The 20,037-nt window shown below is 43.9% G+C and overlaps 1 protein-coding gene across 1 annotated transcript in view; it reads left to right on the top strand.

The window, feature by feature from the left end:
* ATRN (attractin) overlaps positions 1 to 18,805 on the top strand; it is a 156,758-nt gene extending 137,953 nt beyond the window's left edge. Inside the window, exons 26-29 of the mRNA XM_045885482.3 lie at positions 6,719 to 6,797; positions 10,942 to 11,049; positions 15,707 to 15,821; positions 18,535 to 18,805. Of these exons, the coding sequence (XP_045741438.1) occupies positions 6,719 to 6,797; positions 10,942 to 11,049; positions 15,707 to 15,821; positions 18,535 to 18,659 (427 nt within the window). The 3' untranslated portion in view covers positions 18,660 to 18,805. The remainder of the gene's footprint in view (positions 1 to 6,718; positions 6,798 to 10,941; positions 11,050 to 15,706; positions 15,822 to 18,534) is intronic.
* Positions 18,806 to 20,037: the final 1,232 nt, after the last annotated feature.

The following is a 20,037-nucleotide window of genomic DNA, read 5'->3' as shown; positions in this document are numbered from 1 at the left end:
GAATATAACTCAGGAACAGCCAAATGGAACAGGTGCATAAGGCAGGGTGTGGGGGTGGGTGGAGAGCACAGAGCTTCGACACTGTCCAGGTGTGCCACCCTCCCAGCACATGGATGTGTTCAACCCAGATGCTCCCTCAAACCTCTCGGCTCCTTGTTTCTTTCAAGGTTTCATTACATAGGCGTGACTAACGAACTCAATCTCCAGCCCTTTCCCCTCCCCTCAGGTTGGGGGATGGGGCAGGGTTCTGAACATTCTAACTCTCTAATCATGTGGTTGGTTTTTCTGGTGACCAGCCTCCTTCCTGAAGCTATTTGGGTCCCTCCCTCCCATGAGTCATTCACTAGCACACAAAGGACACTCCTGAATTGCATCTCAATAAATCTGTTATTTAAAAAAAAAAAGCTCATTCAAACCCAGAGGCCCTGTCATTTTTTAAATTATACCTTTCTTTATATAAAATTACTTTGTACAAAAAACTATTAAAGATATAATTTTTTTTAAAGATTTTATTTATTTGAGAGAGAGAATGAGAGAGAGAGAGCACATGAGAGGGGGGAGGGTCAGAGGGAGAAGCAGACCCCCTGCTGAGCAAGGAGCCCGATATGGGACTGGATCCCGGAACTCCAGGATCATGCCCTGAACCGAAGGCAGTCGCTTAACCAACTGAGCCACCCAGGCGCCCAAAGATATAAATTTTTTAATCCAATTTTAAAATAGCTCATTCCTTTTTAATACTGAGTGATATTCTATGTAAAGATCAACCACAATTTATTTCTTCACTTCTTGATGGAGATGGACATTTGGGCTGTTACCAGTTTTGGGCTATTATAAATAAAGCTGTTGTGAACATTTGTGTAAAAAAGTGGGGAGGGCGACACTCCTGTCACTCAGGAAATTTTAAGAATTTTAGGAGCTCTGTACCAGGAACTCAGGACAAAGACCAAACTTTTTATTTTTTAATTATACCACACTCATCCTTCATCCTTGGCCCAGTATCACTTCCTCCAAGATTTCATCCCAGAACCCCCAAACTAACTGGTCTTCCCTTGTTCTCTCCCAGAGAACCATATTAGTTTTCATCATGGTGCTTCTCACAGTTTTTTCCTTGCTTCCTATCTGTGCCCACAGTTAGACTCTAAGCTTCAAGAGAGCAGGTGTACTGTCTCTTTTGGGCATCCCTATAGACACACAGACCTCCAGCACCTAGCACACAGTCATGTGCAAATATATGTGGAAAGTAAACTAGACCTTCAGGAGAAGGGCTGAGTCTCGAGGAACGGGAGGCACCAGCCTCTGTGGGAAGAGTTAGTGGTACTAGTCGATGGCACACTTTCATGGGGATGTAGAGGGTGCATGCTGATTCGGTAGCTCCAATTAGCAGGTGTTCTGTATGTTCTTGGAACATGCATACAGAATGAGATACCCCTGCTGCCAAGCACCAGCCCAGTGAGGAGTAGTCCCTTCTGCTGACTGGTGGAAGACTGAATGGCACCATCAGAATGGACTGGGAGCATGGAATCTTGTGTAGTAAACAAGGACAAATGGTGTTTTTGTCACTTCTTCCTTTTGAAGGTGGAACCTTTGGAAAAGAATCCAGAGCTTCCCCCCCACGCCGCCCTGGATTTTGTTTAAGAACTAAGAATGATGATGATCTTTTAACTGAGAAAAGAGTCCTTTTTATGAGCATGAGGAACAAAATATTTTCCCCAAGCAAGTTAACCAGGTCCCAAAGGATCTAAGTAAAAATAAGGGGAGAAGAAAGGTATCCAGACAATCCCAGCAGCACTCTGAAGAATAGCTGAGATAACACAGAAAAGAGAATTAGAGTGGGGTGGTAGGGGCAGGGCACTCAGTGATTCAAGTGAGAAAATCAGTGTGAGGTGAGTCAGAGAACTTCCAGACTCAGGCATAGTGAAGTAAATTCTAGACTCCGACAAATCCATTAAGCCCTCTTTGTGTCTTAACGAGATGCTACTCTAGACTCCGGTAGGAGCCTTGCGAACGAAGAGGGAAATAATAAGACCCACTTGCTTGCTTGCTGTGAGAATCAGGTGAGGTCATGTATGTGAAAGGGCTTTGTATCTGGGAGTGATGTGCTAGAGTGGTTAGGACAACTGGTAGTAGTAAGAGGGACTAACACTCTGTGGACGTCTTTGTGGCTGAGGTCACAGTTGCCTTAGAGGGCAATGTCTGAGTGAGAATAAAAAGGAGAAATAGGTGATGTCACATCAACTGGCCAAAAGGAGGGCATGTAATGGGAATTTCTGTTACAGACGAGATAGAATGTTCTTGTAAAAATTAATTATTTGAACTTCTGTTAGACCCTTGCCACACTGACAGCAAACATTTTGACAAGTCCACTTCATATTCCAGAAGATAGAAGTGATGATGGGTTCCTGCCACTCTGGATCTAATTCTGACCAGAATGGTGAAGTGCAAATCACAGCAACTTGGGAAGAGGCAGTGGAATCTCTGTGTTCAAGGCCAGGCCAAGAAAATGCATAAACATAGTTTTAGAAAAGCCAGATTTGTGAGAGCAGGAAACGATAACCATTAATTAATAGTCTTGCCCTCTGGAGGGAGAATTCAGGACACTCTCAAAAATGTCATTCTAACTGCACAATTACAGCTAAGCTGGTGAGAAACAGATGTCCCAAACACCGAGCTCTCACACAAATTGGGAGTTTTCAAAAGACATAGACGAAAGGTAGAAAGAAAAACTTAGAATCGAGGCATGGATTTTTTGAGAGTAGTCTCAGGAAAGTACAAGCCTTTGAAAGGAGGAACGGGTTTAGAACAAAAAGGTGAAAGGATTCTTGTTTTCTCTTCAGGTACAGAGCTGACAGGAAGTGAGAGACCCTTAGCCTGGAGCTAGTGGCCTAGTTTTGAAAGAGAGGAATACACTTCTTTGATGATCTTTGAATGACATTGGCAAAATGTTAATAATTGTCAAGGCTAAGTAATGGACATAGGAATTCACTAGATCATTCCCTCTACGTGTGTGTATGTTTGAAAATTTTCGTGGTTTAACGTTTCTTTAAATTACATTTACATAGAAAAATCTAGAAAACTGTTGACAAGAGGGACTGCAGTAGGGTGAACACTGAGTTACAGCGCTACCTGTACCCAAATTAGTGGTAGGAAGAAAAGAAGGGAGGTAAATCAGTGAGTGCCACCTTTTTTGAAATAACTTGAATGTTTTTTGTTGTTCTATTAGCCTAGGAAAAATCATACACATAATCAGCTTTGAGGGACAATCACTATGTGTTAGTATATGTTTATGTCACTTCTTAGAAAAGCTGGAACCCGTGGAAGGAACTGGGTTATTGCTGTTTTTAAGAAGTCTGCATTGAAGATGGAAGCCCCACGTAGGCCGGGGGAAGGGGACACAGACCTTCTGAGCTGCACTGTTTTATACCTCTGGATTGAGGGTAGTCCCAGGAGAGGCCTCTGAGTGGCACCAAGGTGCTCGCCTCTGAGGACAGCCCTGTAACTCAACTGCGTCAGTAGCGTCTTGACCGACTTAGAAGCTATTCTCATTCCCTCCTTGCCCTTCCATGTGGGTTTGCTGCCTCCTTGTGTTTCTATTAGAATAAAAATAACAAAAAGCAAGATTATGAGTGGAAACCAAGAAAGACAGATTACTCTTCTCAGACTCCTTTACTGCTTCTTCCTGTTCTCCCCAACTTCTCAGTGGTGGGGTGTGCTCCCCAGGACATTCTTCTATATTTGTATTCACTCCCTAGGTGACCTCACCCAGATTTATTACTTCAAATACAAGACACCATTGACCCTTAACAACACAGGTCTTTTTAGCAGGTCCACTTCTACGTGGATTTTTTTCAATAAATACAGTACAGTAAATGTAATTTCTTTTCCTTATGATTTTCCCTTTTTTTTTTTTTAAAGATTTATTTATTTATTTGAGAGAGAGCACAAGCAGGAGGGGCAGAGAGAGAATCTCAAGCAGACTTAGTGCTGAGCTCAGAGCCTGACCTGGGGCTCGATCTCACCACCCTGAGATCACGACCTGAGCTGAAACCAAGAGTCAGACACTTAACCGATTGTACCACCCAGGCACCACTTTATAATTTTCTTAATAACATTTTCTTTTCTCTACCTTACTTTATTGTGAGAATATAGCATATAGTACATATAACATACAAAATATGAGTTAATCAACTGTTCATATTATCAGTAAGGCTTCCTGTCAACAGTAGACTATTAGTAGGTAAGTTTTGGGGGAGTCAAAAGTTATATGTGGATGATTTTCGACTGTGCGGAGGGTCAGCAGCCCTAACCCTCACATTGTTCAAGAGTTAACTGTGTATACGTATGACTCCCAAATGCCACCTCCAAGCCAGACTTGGCACCCAGCCTCCAGGCTCAGATATCTGCCTACGACATCTCCCTTTGGTGGTTAGGTAGATAGCTCAGAATTCAGCATGTCTTATATGGTCTGCTGTCTTGTACCCACTCCATCCAGAGCTTTCCCTGTCAAGGTTGATGGCAAGTTCCTCAGGCCAAAAATCCCTGACTTCTCTGTTCCATACCCTACTTCCAGCACATCAGGAAATTCTGTGGTCTCAACCTTCAAATTATGTCCAGATTCCAAAGTGCTTTTCACACCCCTGCTACCACCACCCTGACTTGAGCCACATCATCTCTCCTAGACTAGTGGTCTCCCTATTCCTGCCTTTGCTACCCTAAAGGTCTCCTCAGCATAAGTGAAATCATGATACTTCTCTGCTCAGATACCTAAGTTAGCTCCTCATCTCATTCAGTAAAATCCAATACCCTTATAGTGCCTGCAGGCCTTCCATGGTCTGCTGCTTACCTCTCTGCCTTTACCTGTGACCCCACTGCCCCCACTCCAGCCATGCTGGCCTCCTGAGGTCCCTCCTTGCCTCTGGCTGTGCCCAGCTGAGCCCATTGCCCGGGCGTGTTTCTGTAGACGTCCCCTGAGCCACCTCCCACACGTCCTCCAAGCCTTGCTCAGATGTCACCTTCTCCAGAAGTAAGGCGCACTCGCTCTGACCATTCTGCTTTAGAGTGCTAGTGGCACTCCTGAACCCCCTTTTCCTTACCATTTTTATTTATTTTTTATTATTTTTTATTTCTGTAGCATTTACTACCTTCTAACTTGCTCTATAATTTGCTTGTTTATTTTGTTTACTTTTTATCTCCACCTGTTGGAATGTCAGCTCCATGAAAACAGTGGTCTTTTGTCCAGTTCCTCAGTGTATTTTATGGGCCTAGAACAGGACCTGTCTCTAAAGTAGTGATTAAAAGGAAAATGGAGGCCGTCATGGAGGCCGAAGGAGCAGGAGAATCAGGACAGCTGAGAGGCCCAACAAGACAGGAACTGAAGGCTCTCCCCTGAGTGATGACCCCGGCAAGCCCCTTCTCTTTAGTCAGGGAATTCAGTGGAGATAGATGTCTTTACCCCGTTCATGTTGGGGCAGCGGTAGGCTGTGGGAGCCTTGAGAGGGCGGAAGTTCAGTCATCCGCACACCTCAGAGCGCCCTCTCCAGCCAGCCTGAGGGCCTGCCTCCCACCAGCACTTGGGCACACTTGGGCTGCCATTCTGGAAGCCAACTGGTGCCGCAAATGCCCCGTGTCTGGAATAACAGACGTCAGTCATGCTCTGCTGTCAGGGTAGCTTTCCAACCATTCACACCTGGTTTACAGATGAGAGAATGTTGAAAGCATTTGCAGTTACAAGACCAGTGGGAGTTATTCTCTGCTAATACTTTTTTTTTTTTTTTAAGATTTTATTTATTTGAGAGAGAGAATGAGACAGAGAGAGAGAGCACGAGATGGGGGAGGGTCAGAGGGAGAAGCAGGCTCCCCGCCGAGCAGGGAGCCCGATGCGGGACTCAATCCTGGGACTCCAGGATCATGACCCGAGCCGAAGGCAGTCGCTCAACCAACTGAGCCACCCAGGCGCCCTCTCTGCTAATACTTTTAAGAAAGTTGTTTGGTTTGAGGTTGATCATTTGATTTTATAAAAATTATATGAATTTATTTTATAAAAATGTAATTGAATATAGGGGTGCCTGGCTGGCTCAGTCGTTAAGTGTCTGCCTTCGGCTCAGGTCATGATCCCAGGGTCCTGGGATCCAGCCCCGCATCGGGCTCCTTGCTCAGTGGGAAGCCTCCTTCTCCCTCTCCAACTCCCCTTGCTTGTGTTCCCTCTCTCACTGTGTCTCTCTCTGTTAAGTAAATTAATAAAATCTTTAAAATATATATATATATAATTGAATATATGTTATTATTTATACGTTTAGTTCCTCTTGGGTCTACCTCTTCCGTATGAAAAGCTGGTTGTTACTTTAATAAGTAACTTTTCTCATTTTTTTTAGACTTTATCAGTAAAGATTTGCTAACTCAATTAAATAGCATGCTTGTCATTCGTTATTATTGTCCTAGATTTATTTTTCTTTGGGATAAGCCACAAGGAGCCATTCTCATGAACAGCCCGGTGGCAGGTCAGAGCTTTCTCCCAGTGCCTTTGGGGACAGAACAATCAGGAAGCTCAGCTTATCAGTCTTCTCACACTCACTTCCTGTGAACCGGGACATGGTTGCGATGAGTCATGAGAAAGGTGCTTGGAGTTGGGATTTGGGGGACTCTCCCTGCCTGGCCTGAGGCATGGGTGACAGTGCTGATTCTGGGGGCTGGGATAATAACTCAGTACTTTCCTTTCTCACAGTTGTTTCCTCTCTTTGCTCCTGGTGGCTGCTGTGGTTTGGAAGATCAAACAAAGTTGTTGGGCCTCCAGGCGTAGAGAGGTAAGCCTCAGTGGATAAAGGTTCCTGAATGCCTCTAAGAGCTTCTTCCTTTTTATTTCTCAGAGCAGGTTAGTTTTAGCTACTTAGCGATCATTGATAGACATACCAAAGGGGGGACTAATGCTGCCCATTCTGCAGAATATGGTCAGTAGATTTTGATTAGTCTATATAAAGTATAATGAGTTCTGCACCACATGCTTGTAACTTTCTAAAAGGAATCTTTAGTATTGACCCATAGCTGCCCATTCTACTCATTCTACCAGCCCTCTGTCCTTAACTCAGGCGGGAGATCTGAGGGCTCAGTAGCAGAGCTTTTCATGAGAATGAGAGTAAAATCAACCAGCTAAGCATCTCAGAAATGTCTCATCACTCAAAGAAAGATAAATCAGTGTCTAGTTAAGTTTTTGCTTGAGTTTTACTTTTTAATGAGTCTTGACTTATTTCCAGAGCTCCATTCCAAAAGTCATATCAAAATGAAACAAGATGAAACCAGAGAGGGAGACAAAGCATAAGAGACTCTTAATCTCAGAAAACAAACTGAGGGTTGTTGGAATGGAGGGGGTGGGAGGGATGGGGTGATGGGGTGGTTGGGTGATGGACATTGGGGAGGGTATGTGTTGTGGTGAGCACTGTGTATTGTGTAAGACTGATGAATCACAGACCTGTACCCCTGAAACAATACATTATATGTTAATAAAAAAAAAAAAGAGTAAGTCAAGCAAATATTTACGGTTGACAAGTCAAATAAATAAACTTGGTTAAAAGTGACAACATAAAATCTTTATCGCAACTTTCACCGATGTTATTACTCTGCCTTCTAGTAGTCCCATCTGTTGTTGCATTGTTGATAATGGAAGGGCACTGAGATCTAGACTGTTTGCTCCTCGGTCTTCTGTATCTACTCATGCCCTTTTCTATATAATAATTGATCTATAGGGGGTGCCTGAGTGGCTCAGTCGTTAAGCGTCTGCCTTTGGCTCAGGTCATGATCCCAGGGTCCTGGGATCCAGCCCCGCATCGGGCTCCCTGCTTGGCGGGGAGCCTGCTTCTCCCTCTCCCACTCCCCCTGCTTGTGTTCCCTCTCTCGCTGTCTCTCTCTCTCTCTCTGTCAAATAAATAAAACCTTTTTAAAAAGATTGATCTGTAGACAAGATTTAGAAGAGAATGGAAATATCCCAAATCAAAACTCAAAAGCACGCAGCATTGTTCCCTGAACATTAATGTCTATAATGAGAGCCTCCTCCTGGGGGCCATGACCCCTTTTCTCTGACCCATGTAAAGGTGATGTTAGCATAGAGGTAATGTTGCATCCTTTTTATTATCCTTCGTAAAATTCAGTGGGTAACATATTCAGAGGGATTTTTTAATAGCTCCATTACTAAGACATTTTAAAATCCCAATGAATTGTACAGTGTTGTAAAAAAAAAAAAAATACAAGTTATCCAGATGGAGTAAGAAAGAAGTGGGAAGCCTCAATAAACCAGTAGCCAGGGAAGGAATTGAAAACTTGTCAAAATATTACTCTCTCCACGAAAGGCATTACCCCAGGGGGTTTCCATTTGAAATGAACTTATGGAAATAATAATAGTCTATTTCTCCTTGAGTGCTTAGGAGAATTAATTATTTCCAAAATATATAAACTGTTCCAGAGTAAGGGAAAAGATGGAAAGCTTAAGGAGTCCTAATTCATTATATGCACAAAAACTCTGAAACCAAAACAAAGGCCAGTCACACAGTGAGTGTATGTGGAGCAGTCTAATTTACCAGTGTAATAACAGGATCATTTCCTACCAGAAAACCTATCAGAATAGGTTATTTCAGTGGGTAAAAATAGAACCTAAATTTTTAGTAGTGGCCAAGTAATCACTTAGTCATTTATTGAAATTCAACGCTGGTTCCTGGTTTAAAAACAAAACTCTTAGTAAACTCAAAAATAATACCTCCTTTTAACACTATAAAGAATATCCAGATAACCAGCATCACTCATGACATAAAAATACTAGAAGTTGTACCAACAAAATCTAGACAAGTTTGTCATAATGAGCTGACATTTGAGCATTTCTAAATTCCAGGCACTGTTCTAAGAGGTTTTATATAGATTAACTAATTTACCCTTCGTAACAAGCCCATGAAATAGTTACTGACCCTGTTTCACAGATGAGGAAACTGAGGCTCAGGGAGGTGGAATAATTGACCATTGCACAGTTACTAAGAGGCCAAACTGGGCTTTCAACTTGGGACTTCGGTCTTCACAGGCCACGTGCCTAGTCCTGTAGTCCCCATCGTCACTTAATTCTGTTCTGGATATTCTAGGCTGTGCACTCGGAGAAAGAGAAATAAGTTTTATTACTATTGGAAAGGGGACAAAATTACGATTTTCAGATAAGATGATGGATGCACACTGTATAGTAGCGATTTGCCTGCCTAAAAAGTAATAAGTATATCAAAAATACTTAAGTATATCAAAAATAAATCATTGAAGACAAACAGCCAACTAGAAAACATACTTGAAAGAAAATACGGAGAGGATGAACACCTTGTAGAAAAAAAAAGGTTTTTAAAAAGTATGCTTATGAATCTAAATAAAATTTTAAAAAGATATTTCTTCATTCTATAGGAATGGTGAATGTCTGGTGGAGGAAAGATTTTCTTTCTTTTGCCATACCGGAGAGCATGCTTTATCAAAGAGGAAGGAAGAATTAGAAGATTCCTACCTCACAGGGTTAGGATAGGCTTTATTTAGGTTCAGTAAGAATAACAGTTTCTTCAGCATATTATTTTTTAAATCATTTAAACTTCTTCAAAAATCCCAGATTAAACTTCTTTAAGAGTTCCCCCACGCCTAAAAAAAGTACGCTTATGACACAGTTGTTATCAACAAATTAACTAAGCTTTTACCCTTGTGATTTAAAATTTATCTGTAACTGTGAACCTGACTGTTCAAAATATATTTCAGCATTTCTACAATTTCAGTCATGTCTTAACCCTCTCAGAACTGTAGAAGAAATGACTTAATGGAATTTATAACAACAAAAATAATAGCAGCTGACACAGCTTAAGTGCTTGCTAGATGCCAGGCTCCGTTTTACTTGTTTTTACACACATTATCTTCTGCACTCTTCATAAAGGAACTTCTGAATTGGGGGAGCATAGGCACCCTGTCCTACTGTGACTCCAGCTCTGGAATAGCACAGAACCCAGAGTAGGGTTGCTGCATAGATTTGTTGAGTAAGTGGACCAACAGCTTGACAAGATGTAGAATGTTAGTATTTTAAGAAAATGTTTCACATAAAAATATCCTTCTAAAACTGAGCACTGATCTATCCAGACTAAGATTCTGTCTCCTACCATAGTTCCAAGGGGGTGGTTTGAAGTCAGGCCTTGTTGTCTTCCGTGGCATGACCTCCAGACTTCAGTGACATGCCCAGATCTCCAATATCCTAAATGATATATGATTGATAGATATTGATCCACCGTGTGCTAGGCGCTGAGCTGGTTTCAGTGTCTCCTTTGAACCTACTAACACTCTTAGGATTAAAAATCCATTTCAGAGAAGAGGGAACTGAAGCCCAGAGACTTTAAACACCTTTTTTAAGGTGATACAGCTGGAAAGTATTGGATCAAAGGTTCACATCCAAGCGTCCCTAAATCCAGAGCCCCTGCATCTCCCTCTGACTTTGCCACACTTCACATTTGTTTGTTTTCAGCTTATACCACCCCTGTGAACAAAGAGCTCTTTCCATTCCTATCTGTGGTCTCAATACTTGGTTCAAGTTTCAGTAGGAAAGAAGAAAGGCTGGCTTTAGTAACAAAAATATGAGGAGACAGGGCTACATCATTTATTGTATGTACTTAACAAACAGGCAGCATAGCGTTCTGTCCATCAGTACTTTAGCATGTATCTGTAACAGGCAAGGACTTTTTCTTTAATATGATGATAGTGCTGTTATCACATCCAACAAAATTTAGTAAGTCCTGATGGTACCTGGTCTGTGTCCAGTTTTCTCCAGCTGTCTCAAAAATGTCATTTTGGACTTGATTTGTTTGAAGCGGGCAGGATGAGGTACTTTTAATATGTCGTGCTCCCTAATAAAATCCCCTCAGTACTCTGTGCGCTAACACTTGCCACAATATTACTCCATAGCAACTTCTTCGAGAGATGCAGCAGATGGCCAGTCGTCCCTTTGCCTCCGTAAATGTTGCCTTGGAAACAGATGAAGAGCCTCCTGATCTTATTGGGGGGAGTATAAAGGTGAGAATGTGGTTCAAAAGTCCCGAAAACTTGTCAGAACTCAGGCTTCTAAGTCTGGGGAGACCACAGAGAACAAGAGCCTTATTCTGTTGCCTCGTAATTATGTGTTCCTCTCTCTCTCTTTTTAACAATAAGGCAACACACTGATGTTGTCAGATATTCTTTTGCTTTCATTTTTCAGTCTTTCATGTTGTTAAGCATTCTCACGTTCAAGGAATTTAAAAATATGAATCGTTTGTCTCAAATTCTTGTTAAGTATTCTGTGGCGTAATACTTTAAAAATTTATATTGGAAAAGAGCTAAATTGAAACACTGCTTTTTATAAGTAGTTTAGGGAATTTTCTTAAAAGGGGCAAAAATTATAATTCACTATGCATTCCATGGAATGTAAATATTTCTGACTCCTCCCAGAAAAATGATGAAGAAAGAAAAGTTTCTCTTTTGGCAAAATGATGAACTATTTCAGATGCTCTGGGGAAACAGTTATAGAACCTGAATTTTAAAATACTTATTAAAGCATTACTGAGCTCATAGGAAGTAGGTGAAATTCCCAGGGAATATTTTCCTATCCCTCCCCCAAAAAAGAACAAATCATGAACCAAAACCAGAACGATGTGTGGTCTGAAGTGGTTCCAGATTGGTAACACACCATGACTCCCAGCCGACGTAGGTGCAGATCCTTTCTGTGGGAAAGCATCCCCATTTCAGCCATGTAGGATCCCCAGAGATCAAGATCAAGCAATCAGAGATCACCAAGGACAAGAGAGATAAGCCACTAGGAATAGGAGTTAGCAGATACCATGGACAGTGGTTTAGACAGGGCTTCACACATTAGAGCGGCATCTAAAGCGTATAATATAGCTCTGTATGAAATGTTTAAAGACGTGAAAGATGGAATCATAAAGATGAGGACACCATGAATCAAGAGTGACCAGATCTAAAAAAGAACCAAATGGAACTGTTAGAAATGGAACATACAGGGGCAGCTGGCTGGCTCAGTTAGTAGAGCACGTGACTCTTGATCTTGGGGTTGTGAGTTCCAGCCCCATGTGGAGTATAAAGATTACTTAAATAAATAAACTTTAAAAAAAATAAATGGAACATATAGGGGTTGAAATTTTTTAAATAACTCCGTCTACATTTTATTTTATTATTTTTATTTATTTTTTTTAAAGATTTTATTTATTTATTTGAGAGAGAGAGAATGAGAGACAGAGAGCATGAGAGGAAGGAGGGAGAAGCAGACTCCCTACCGAGCAGGGAGCCCAATGCGGGACTCGATCCCGGGACTCCAGGATCATGACCTGAGCCGAAGGCAGTCACTTAACCAACTGAGCCACCCAGGCGCCCTCCGTCTACATTTTAAACAGCACATCAGATACAAGTAAAGACAGAACTTTTGAACTGGAAGATGAATCTGAAGAAATTGCACAGAATGCAGAACAGAGAGACAAGAAGATGGAAACTATGACAAATGATAAGAATATGGAGGATAAAATGAGAAGACCTAACATGTATTTTATATCTATACTGTAGGATTGCCACAGTGTGAAGAAATTAGAACCCTTGAGCATTGTTAGTGGGAATGTGAAATGATGTAGCTGCTGTGGAAAACAGTATTGGTCTCCCTCAAAAAAACAAAAATAGAATTACCATATAATCTATCAGTTCCTCTTCTGGATATATACCTGCAAGAATGGAAGACAAGGTCTCAAAGATATATTTGTACACCCATGTTCATAGCAGCATTATTCACAGTAGCTAAAAGATGGGAGCACCCTAATGTCCATCAGTAGATGAATGGGTATGCAAAATGTGGTCTACACATACAAAGGAATATTATTCAGTCTCAAAAAGGAAGGAAATTCTGACACCTGCTACAACATGGGTGAACCTTGAGGACATTATGCTAAGTGAAATAAGCCAGTCACAAAAAAACAAATACTGTAAGATCCCACTTTTCTGAGTTATCTAGAATACTCAAGTCCATAGCGACAAAGTATAATTGTGGTTGTTAGGGGTTGAGAGAGAGGGGAATAGGGAGTCACTATGGGTGGAGGGTTTCAGTTCTGCAAGATGAAAAGAGTTCTGAAGATGGATGGTGATGATGGTTGCATAACAATATGAATCTACTTAATACCTCTGAAGTGTACACTGAAAAAGGGTTAGGATGGGGGGCTCCTGGGGGGGCTCAGTTGGTTAAGCGTCTGCCTTTGGCTCGGGTCATGATCCCGGGGTCCTGGGATCGAGTCACACATCAGGCTCCCTGCTCAGCGGAGAGCCTGTTTCTCCCTCTCCCGCTCCCCCTGCTTGTGCTCTCTCGCCATCTCTGTCTCTCCCTCTCTCAAATAAATGAAGTCTTAAAAAAAAAAAAAGGGTTAGAATGGTAAATGTTAGTCTGTTTACTACATTAATAAAATAACTGGGGGAAAAAAAAGAAAAGATCACCTAAAGGAAATGACAGAGCAACAACTGACTTCTCATTAGTAACATCAAAAGCCAAAAGAGCGTGGAAGAATGTCTCTAAATGACATCAGGAGGAGAACTGCCAACCTAGAATAGCGTGCCCAGTAACTGCCTTCCGAGAACAAGGACAGAAGCACGATTTCTTCCGATGAGAAGGAAAGCTGAGTTGGCCACCAGAGACCTGTACAAAAGAAATGTCTACAGGATGTGCTCGGAGAAAGGCAAACTGCCCAGGACTGAGGAATGAGAAGGAATAGTGAGAAAGTGAAATGGTAAGCATGTACATAAATCTCAGCGAATGTGATAAAATAACAATTTATGGGATTAATAAAACAGACAAATCTAAAGTACTAAGCAGCAGCACTATATGTCATATGTCAATGGCATATGACCCAGGTGGTTACTCCGTCGAACGCTTTATTGACGCGCTTTCCAGGACACACACTCTCTCACCTTCTGGGGGCTCTTGCTCAGTGTTCTCTGTGCAGCCCTCTCCATGGCCCACACCACTAATGGTGCAGGGCCACCTCAGTCTTTGGGCCTCCTCTCACGTCTTTTTGCACCCAGTCCTTTGGTGACTTAGTCTGTTCGAGCTGCTATAACAAAGCGCTGGAGACTGGGTGTCCTAGAAACAACAGAAATTTCTTACAAATTCTCGAGACTAGGAAGTCCAAGATCGAGGCGCTGGCAGGTTCAGTGTCTGGTGGAAGCACCCTTCCTGGTTCGTAGATGGTGCCTTCTCACTCTGACCTTACATGGTGGAAGGGGCTAGGGAGCTCTCGGGGCTCTCTTATGAGGGCACTAATCATCTCTCAAAGGCCCTACCTCCAAATATCGTATTAGGCATTAAGATTTAACATTACGGATTTTAGAAGGACACAAACATTCAGACCAAGAAGTGATCTTTTCCGTCATGGGTTTATTTTAACACCATCTCTCTGCTCGGACCTCTCCTGTGAACCTCCAACTCCTATAACCAATTGCTTGCTTCCTCGGTATCCCCAGTTGGATGTCTTAGCAGCCATCTCAGAGTTAACATAGCCAAAGCTGAGCTCTGGATATCATCCCCCACACCTCTTCTTGGCATATCACCCCCAGCTCAGTACCTCATCCTAGCCGCTCAGGCCAAAATCCTGGAACTGTGCTTGGTCCGTGCTTGCTCTCGTTCTCATCAGACAGCCAGTCCATCAGCACATGTCTTTGGTTCTGTCTTCCACCACCACACACACCTACACCCCTATCACTGCACTGTCCTCTCACCCACCCCATCCTTCCCTGTGCTGTGGCCACAGTGGTTCCAGAAGTCATTTTCTTCAACCAAATTGAAGAAATGAATGATGTATTTGGAGGTATGGCAGGCAGAATTCTAAAAATGGCCACCAAGATTCCCAGCTCATGGTTCTTCAGTCAAACACTACTCTAGGTGCTGCTCTGAAGGGATTGGGCAAAAGTCATACAAATCCCAAGGTAGCTGAGATCTTAAGACACTGAGAGACTTTCTCTGGCTGGTGGCAGAAGAGGAAACATGCAAAGGACTTGGCACACCACCACTGATTTGAAGCTGGAGGGTAGCCCCCTGCAGCAGGGAAGTGGGGACCTCAGACCTACAGTTGCAAGGAACTGGATTCTGCCGGCCATCTGAGGCCGCCTGAATGAGTTTTGAACAGATTCTTCCCTAGAGCCTGCAGGAAAGAGCCGGCCTAGATGCTAACTTGACTTCCACCTGTGAAGATAAAAGCTGAGATCATGGAGACCTTTGAGAGATAAGAGCTGGGAATTTTCCAGAACTGATGGAAGAGATGAACAGACCTGTATCTGTAAGCAAGAACCCTACAGAGCACTCCTGGACTTCCGACCTGCCCAACTGAGATAGATAATAAATAGGTGCTATTGTAGGCAACTAAGTTTACTCAGCAATAGAAACTAATAGAGGGCATCTTTAAAAATTACGAGGGGGTGGGGTAACTGGGTGATGGACATTTAGGAGGGCACTTGATGTAATGAGCACTGGGTATTATATAAGACTGATATAAGACTGATGAATCACTGACCTCTACCTCAGAAACCAATAATATATGTTAATTAATTGAACTTAAATTTTAAAAAAATGAAAAAAAAATCACGTGTGAAGGCTGCATCATTAACACTTGAGAAACACTGGTTTAGGTAGTTCTTTGTTATCTCCCACCAGACTGTTCCCAAACCCATTGCCCTGGAGCCGTGTTTTGGCAACAAAGCTGCTGTCCTCTCTGTGTTTGTGAGGCTCCCTCGAGGGCTCTGTGGAATCCCTCCTCCTGGGCAGTCAGGTGAGTGGACGAGGGCCAGTGACAAACCAGACGTGAACTTGGGTAAAGAAGCGATAGTGAACAGGAGGCACATGCCTACCTCGTGTCATTGTAAGGATTTGGGGAGATGATCCCATTGTCCCTGGTGTTCCCTAAACTGTCTGTCCAGAGGTTCCTTCCCAGGGACGAGCTGGGATTGCCCCTCTCCCTCGGCCTCCCGGAGGTATGGACGCTTCCGCCCATACCTTCCCTTCCCTATGCTCTTCCATGGTCGTCTTACCTACTCTTCGTGGCTCCCAGCTAGCTCCTCCAAGCTGTCCGCTCTCAAACTGGTATTTGTAGCACTGCTGCCTGTCTTTTGCGTTTTCACTCTGTTAAATATAAGGCACAAACAGCAATTATAACAGCTTAAAGGAAGTCTTGGAAGGGTACTCACAATCCTACCATCCAGCACCCACCAGTGTTCATTGTTCTCTTTCCTTTCCAGCCCTGGCAGCAGCTTTGTTGAAATGATTGTATGGATTTAATTTTTATTCTTCTTTTTTCATATAACTATCATAAACATTTTGACACTTTGCTATGTAACATTTTACCAGTTTCTTTTATGCAATTCCATCAAATACACAAATCATAATTTCGATAAACATCCTCTTATTAAACACTAAGGAGATACGGAATACAGTTTCGGAAATATCCTGATTAATCGCGGAGTACTTTGGAGGGATGCGTCAGACAAGATGCACAATATGGGGGGCTTTTTTGTTTGTTTGTTTTTTAAGATTTTATTTATTTGACAGATAGCAAGAGCAGGAACACAAGCAAGGAGGGGAAGGGGGAGAGGGAGAAGCAGGCTTCCTGAGGAGCAGGGAGCCCGATAAGGGCGGGGCTCGATCCCAGGACCCTGAGATCATGACCTGAGCCAAAGGCAGACGCTTAACGACTGAGCCACCCAGGTGCCCCGCACAATATATTTTAGACAGCTTGCAGTTGAAGTGATTCTGGGGGTCACGGTTGCCTTAGCCAAGGAAAGCCTTGTGTCTGTGATAAAGTGTGTCTCAGAATCCTTGCCCAGGGCGCCTGGGTGGCTCAGTCGGTTGAGCGACTGCCTTCGGCTCAGGTCATGATCCCAGGGTCCTGGGATCGAGTCCCACATCGGGCTCCCTGCTCTGCGGGAGGCCTGCTTCTCCCTCTCCCACTCCCCCTGCTTGTGTTCCCTCTCTCGCTGTGTCTCTCTCTGTCAAATAAATAAATAAAATCTTAAAAAAAAAAAAAAAAAAGAATCCTTGCCCAGCCCCAGAGCTCCAAAGCCTCCTGAGTGCAGCCCTCAGATCCAGAGCCGCCTCCAGCTGAACTCTCGAAATGGTTTCTGGGTCCTCACGAGGGAGGCCTTTAGGCTTGGCCAGGCCTAAGGGGGGCTTCATTTCATAGGGGAACAGCTTGATTTACTCTGACCTAGGGATGTGAGTTCACCTCCTAACTCAGCCTTATCCATGTCAAGGACAGAATGACCCATTGACCTGAACTCTGGAGCGTTGTTTCCTGTTACTTCCCAGCTCAGCGAACTTGGCCTCTGCTCTCTGAGAGCAAGGCCCTGGCTAGAGTAGGGAAGTGACAGGCTTGCAGTACTGTGGCCTTTCCTGCCCTGTCCTTTCCCTGATAGGCCCCATCCCCTTCAGTTCCTGATGAAGGCCGGCTCACTGCTTGAGACCCACCCCAAGTGAGACCATTCTCCCATTTTAGATGGTCTCTTCTCTACCCCCCATTTTAGTTGGTCCTTCCTCTGGACTCTGCCTTTGCTAAACAGTGTCACTGGTGTGGATTCCCCACTGCATGCCAGGCACATAAAACCTCCCCCCCCACTCCCCCCATTCCTCCATTTTTATAGGCTCAGTGGAGTAACAGGTGGCACTAACATGGCTCATGAGGACCTCAGCTGGGTGCTGAGCCTCCACTGGCTCATTCACATGCGTTGAGAATCCAGCTCCCCCAGAACCGTGCCTTCCCCACTGAACATCAGGTTAATCAGCTCCTAGTACAAAAAGGAGAATGGAACCCACTAGACCCTAAAGCAAGGGTGGTGGGGGTGGTGGGGCGACGAGCCAGGTACCATTCTAAGATGTTCACATGGGTTCACTCAGTGACTCCTCTCACATGCCGTGTCCTGTTATTGTCCCCATTTTACAAATGAAGAAACGGAGGCATGGGGCGGTTAAAGATCCTTATGTATTCCAAAGCCTGGCCCCAGAGTCTGTCCTAACCTGTCTAGGATAGATACGAAAATAACTAGTGCTGGCTGAGTGATGTGGAATGAATCTGAATTTACTGATCAAGAGTGCTGCTTTTTCTTGGCACCCTTTTGGAGGCCCGCAGAAAAATGTAGCACTCAGAGCATGACTGCAATCTTTCTTAAATGCTCCAACTGCCAGGCAGAGCTCTTTGCTTCACTGATCTGCTGAACAGCAAGCTACATCTGTTGTGTAAAAAGTGGGGAGGGGAGAAGAATATGTGTGTGTATTTGCATCAGTAAACCCTGAAAGGATATATACAGATTACTGAAAGCAGTGCTCGGGTGGAAGGAGGCACAACGCAGAAGGAAGGAAGGCTTTTCCCCTCTATACTTATTTATTTGCTCATTGCACCCCGGGAATGTTAAAAAAAAAAAAGTTTTCTGAAATTATGTTTAAAGACAAAGCAAGCTGCTCCTCACCACGTGTTCCCCGTGGGCTCTCCCCAGGTCTCGCGGTGGCCAGCGCCCTCGTGGACATTTCTCAGCAGATGCCAATGGTGTACAAAGAGAAGTCAGGAGCCGTGAGAAACCGGAAGCAGCAGCCCCCCGCGCAGCCCGGGACCTGCATCTGAGGCCGGGCAGGGACTCTCCGTGAGCGAGCCGGCGGGGTGGGGGGGCTGGCGCGCCGGCGCCGTCAGCAGGGAGGGGGCAGGCGGGGAGATGCTCCATGGAGCGGGCCGAAGACTGGAAACCCTCGAAACATCCGACTCCTCTGCATGTTCACGAGCTTTCTTTGCCGGTTTCTCCCATCTGTGCTCCAGCATCTAACCTTTTACTTTTGCATAGGAAATAATTATTTAATGGCAGGTCCAGGGGTGACCCAGTTGTTCCTGGAGGAGGCCGGGGCAGAGCCAGTGAGAGAGCTGGGAGCAACACTCAGGTTCACTTGTGGAAAACTGTTCTTGGGGCTGTCTCAACTTGCAAAAAACAGAAGATGTAGTGTTTACAAGTAGACATTCACCACCAGTCGTTCTTGAACATGGTCTTTTAAAAACTAGTCAGATGAATGAATTTGTTCTCATCTGAAGCCTGCTATCTTTTTTAAAAGATGTGCTACTTATTCTCGCATGACGTAGGCAAACCTCTCTCTTGCAGGGAGTAGCTTTTTTCTAGTTGAGAATAAACAAAGGTCCATCTCTTTTGAATCGTATCAAACTAAGGTAGAAGGGGACTATTTTAAATGTCAAGGTCAGCAGTGTTACTTAGAATGTAAACTGATGTCATAGGTAGTTTTCTATAGCAACTTGATTAATTTATTCTTAATCCATTTGAAATCCTCTCCCTCTCTCTGTCTCTCTCCCTCTTTCATGTCTCTCTCTCTGTCTCTCTCTCTCTCACACATACACACACACATACACACACACTAAGTGCCTAGACTTGAAATAGATCTAGCAATTGGAAAGTTAGTAAGCCTAAGTTTTACCATAATTGCATTCTTACATTCTTACAAAATTTAAATAGCTACCATTGGCAATCTGCTCTTTTTCTAAAATCTAATTTGCAGCCAGGAAAGAATTTTCTTACCCCAGGGAACGTTTAACCTAGCAGCAGGGACTGAGAGGAAAGCAGAAATGACCAAACTGTGAAAGCTCCTGTTTATGTTGTTGTCAAAAGACAGGAGCACTAAATAAGGTGTGGTCCTCATGTGCCCCCTGCCCCCCGCCCCCCACTCTAGGCCTGACGTTGGCTCCAGCCCTTCTAGCCACTCCTGCCAGGACACCACAGAGGCAGGGACTCGTCCATGTTACATGTCTCCCTTGGGCAGAAAAGAGCATGCCAACCCTTAGGATCCCTGCATCAAAGAGCAACAGTGTGCCCTAGAGCCTGCCTTGAGCTGGTGGGCCATCCTCAGGCTGCAGGTGGAATTGCACGCCCAAAGGCTGGAGAAGGACCTGGAACTGTTTGCTGGCTCTCCTTCAGGAGAGGCTCAGCTCGGCCCTCCCATCCTCC

The sequence above is a fragment of the Mirounga angustirostris genome, unplaced genomic scaffold (assembly GCF_029215605.1).
Source record: "Mirounga angustirostris isolate CCGP_5_RB_7025 unplaced genomic scaffold, mMirAng1.0.hap1 SCAF_10, whole genome shotgun sequence".
NCBI lineage: Eukaryota > Metazoa > Chordata > Mammalia > Carnivora > Phocidae > Mirounga > Mirounga angustirostris.
Note: the sequence above shows the minus strand (reverse complement) of the source record. Positions and strands in the feature narration are given on the sequence as shown.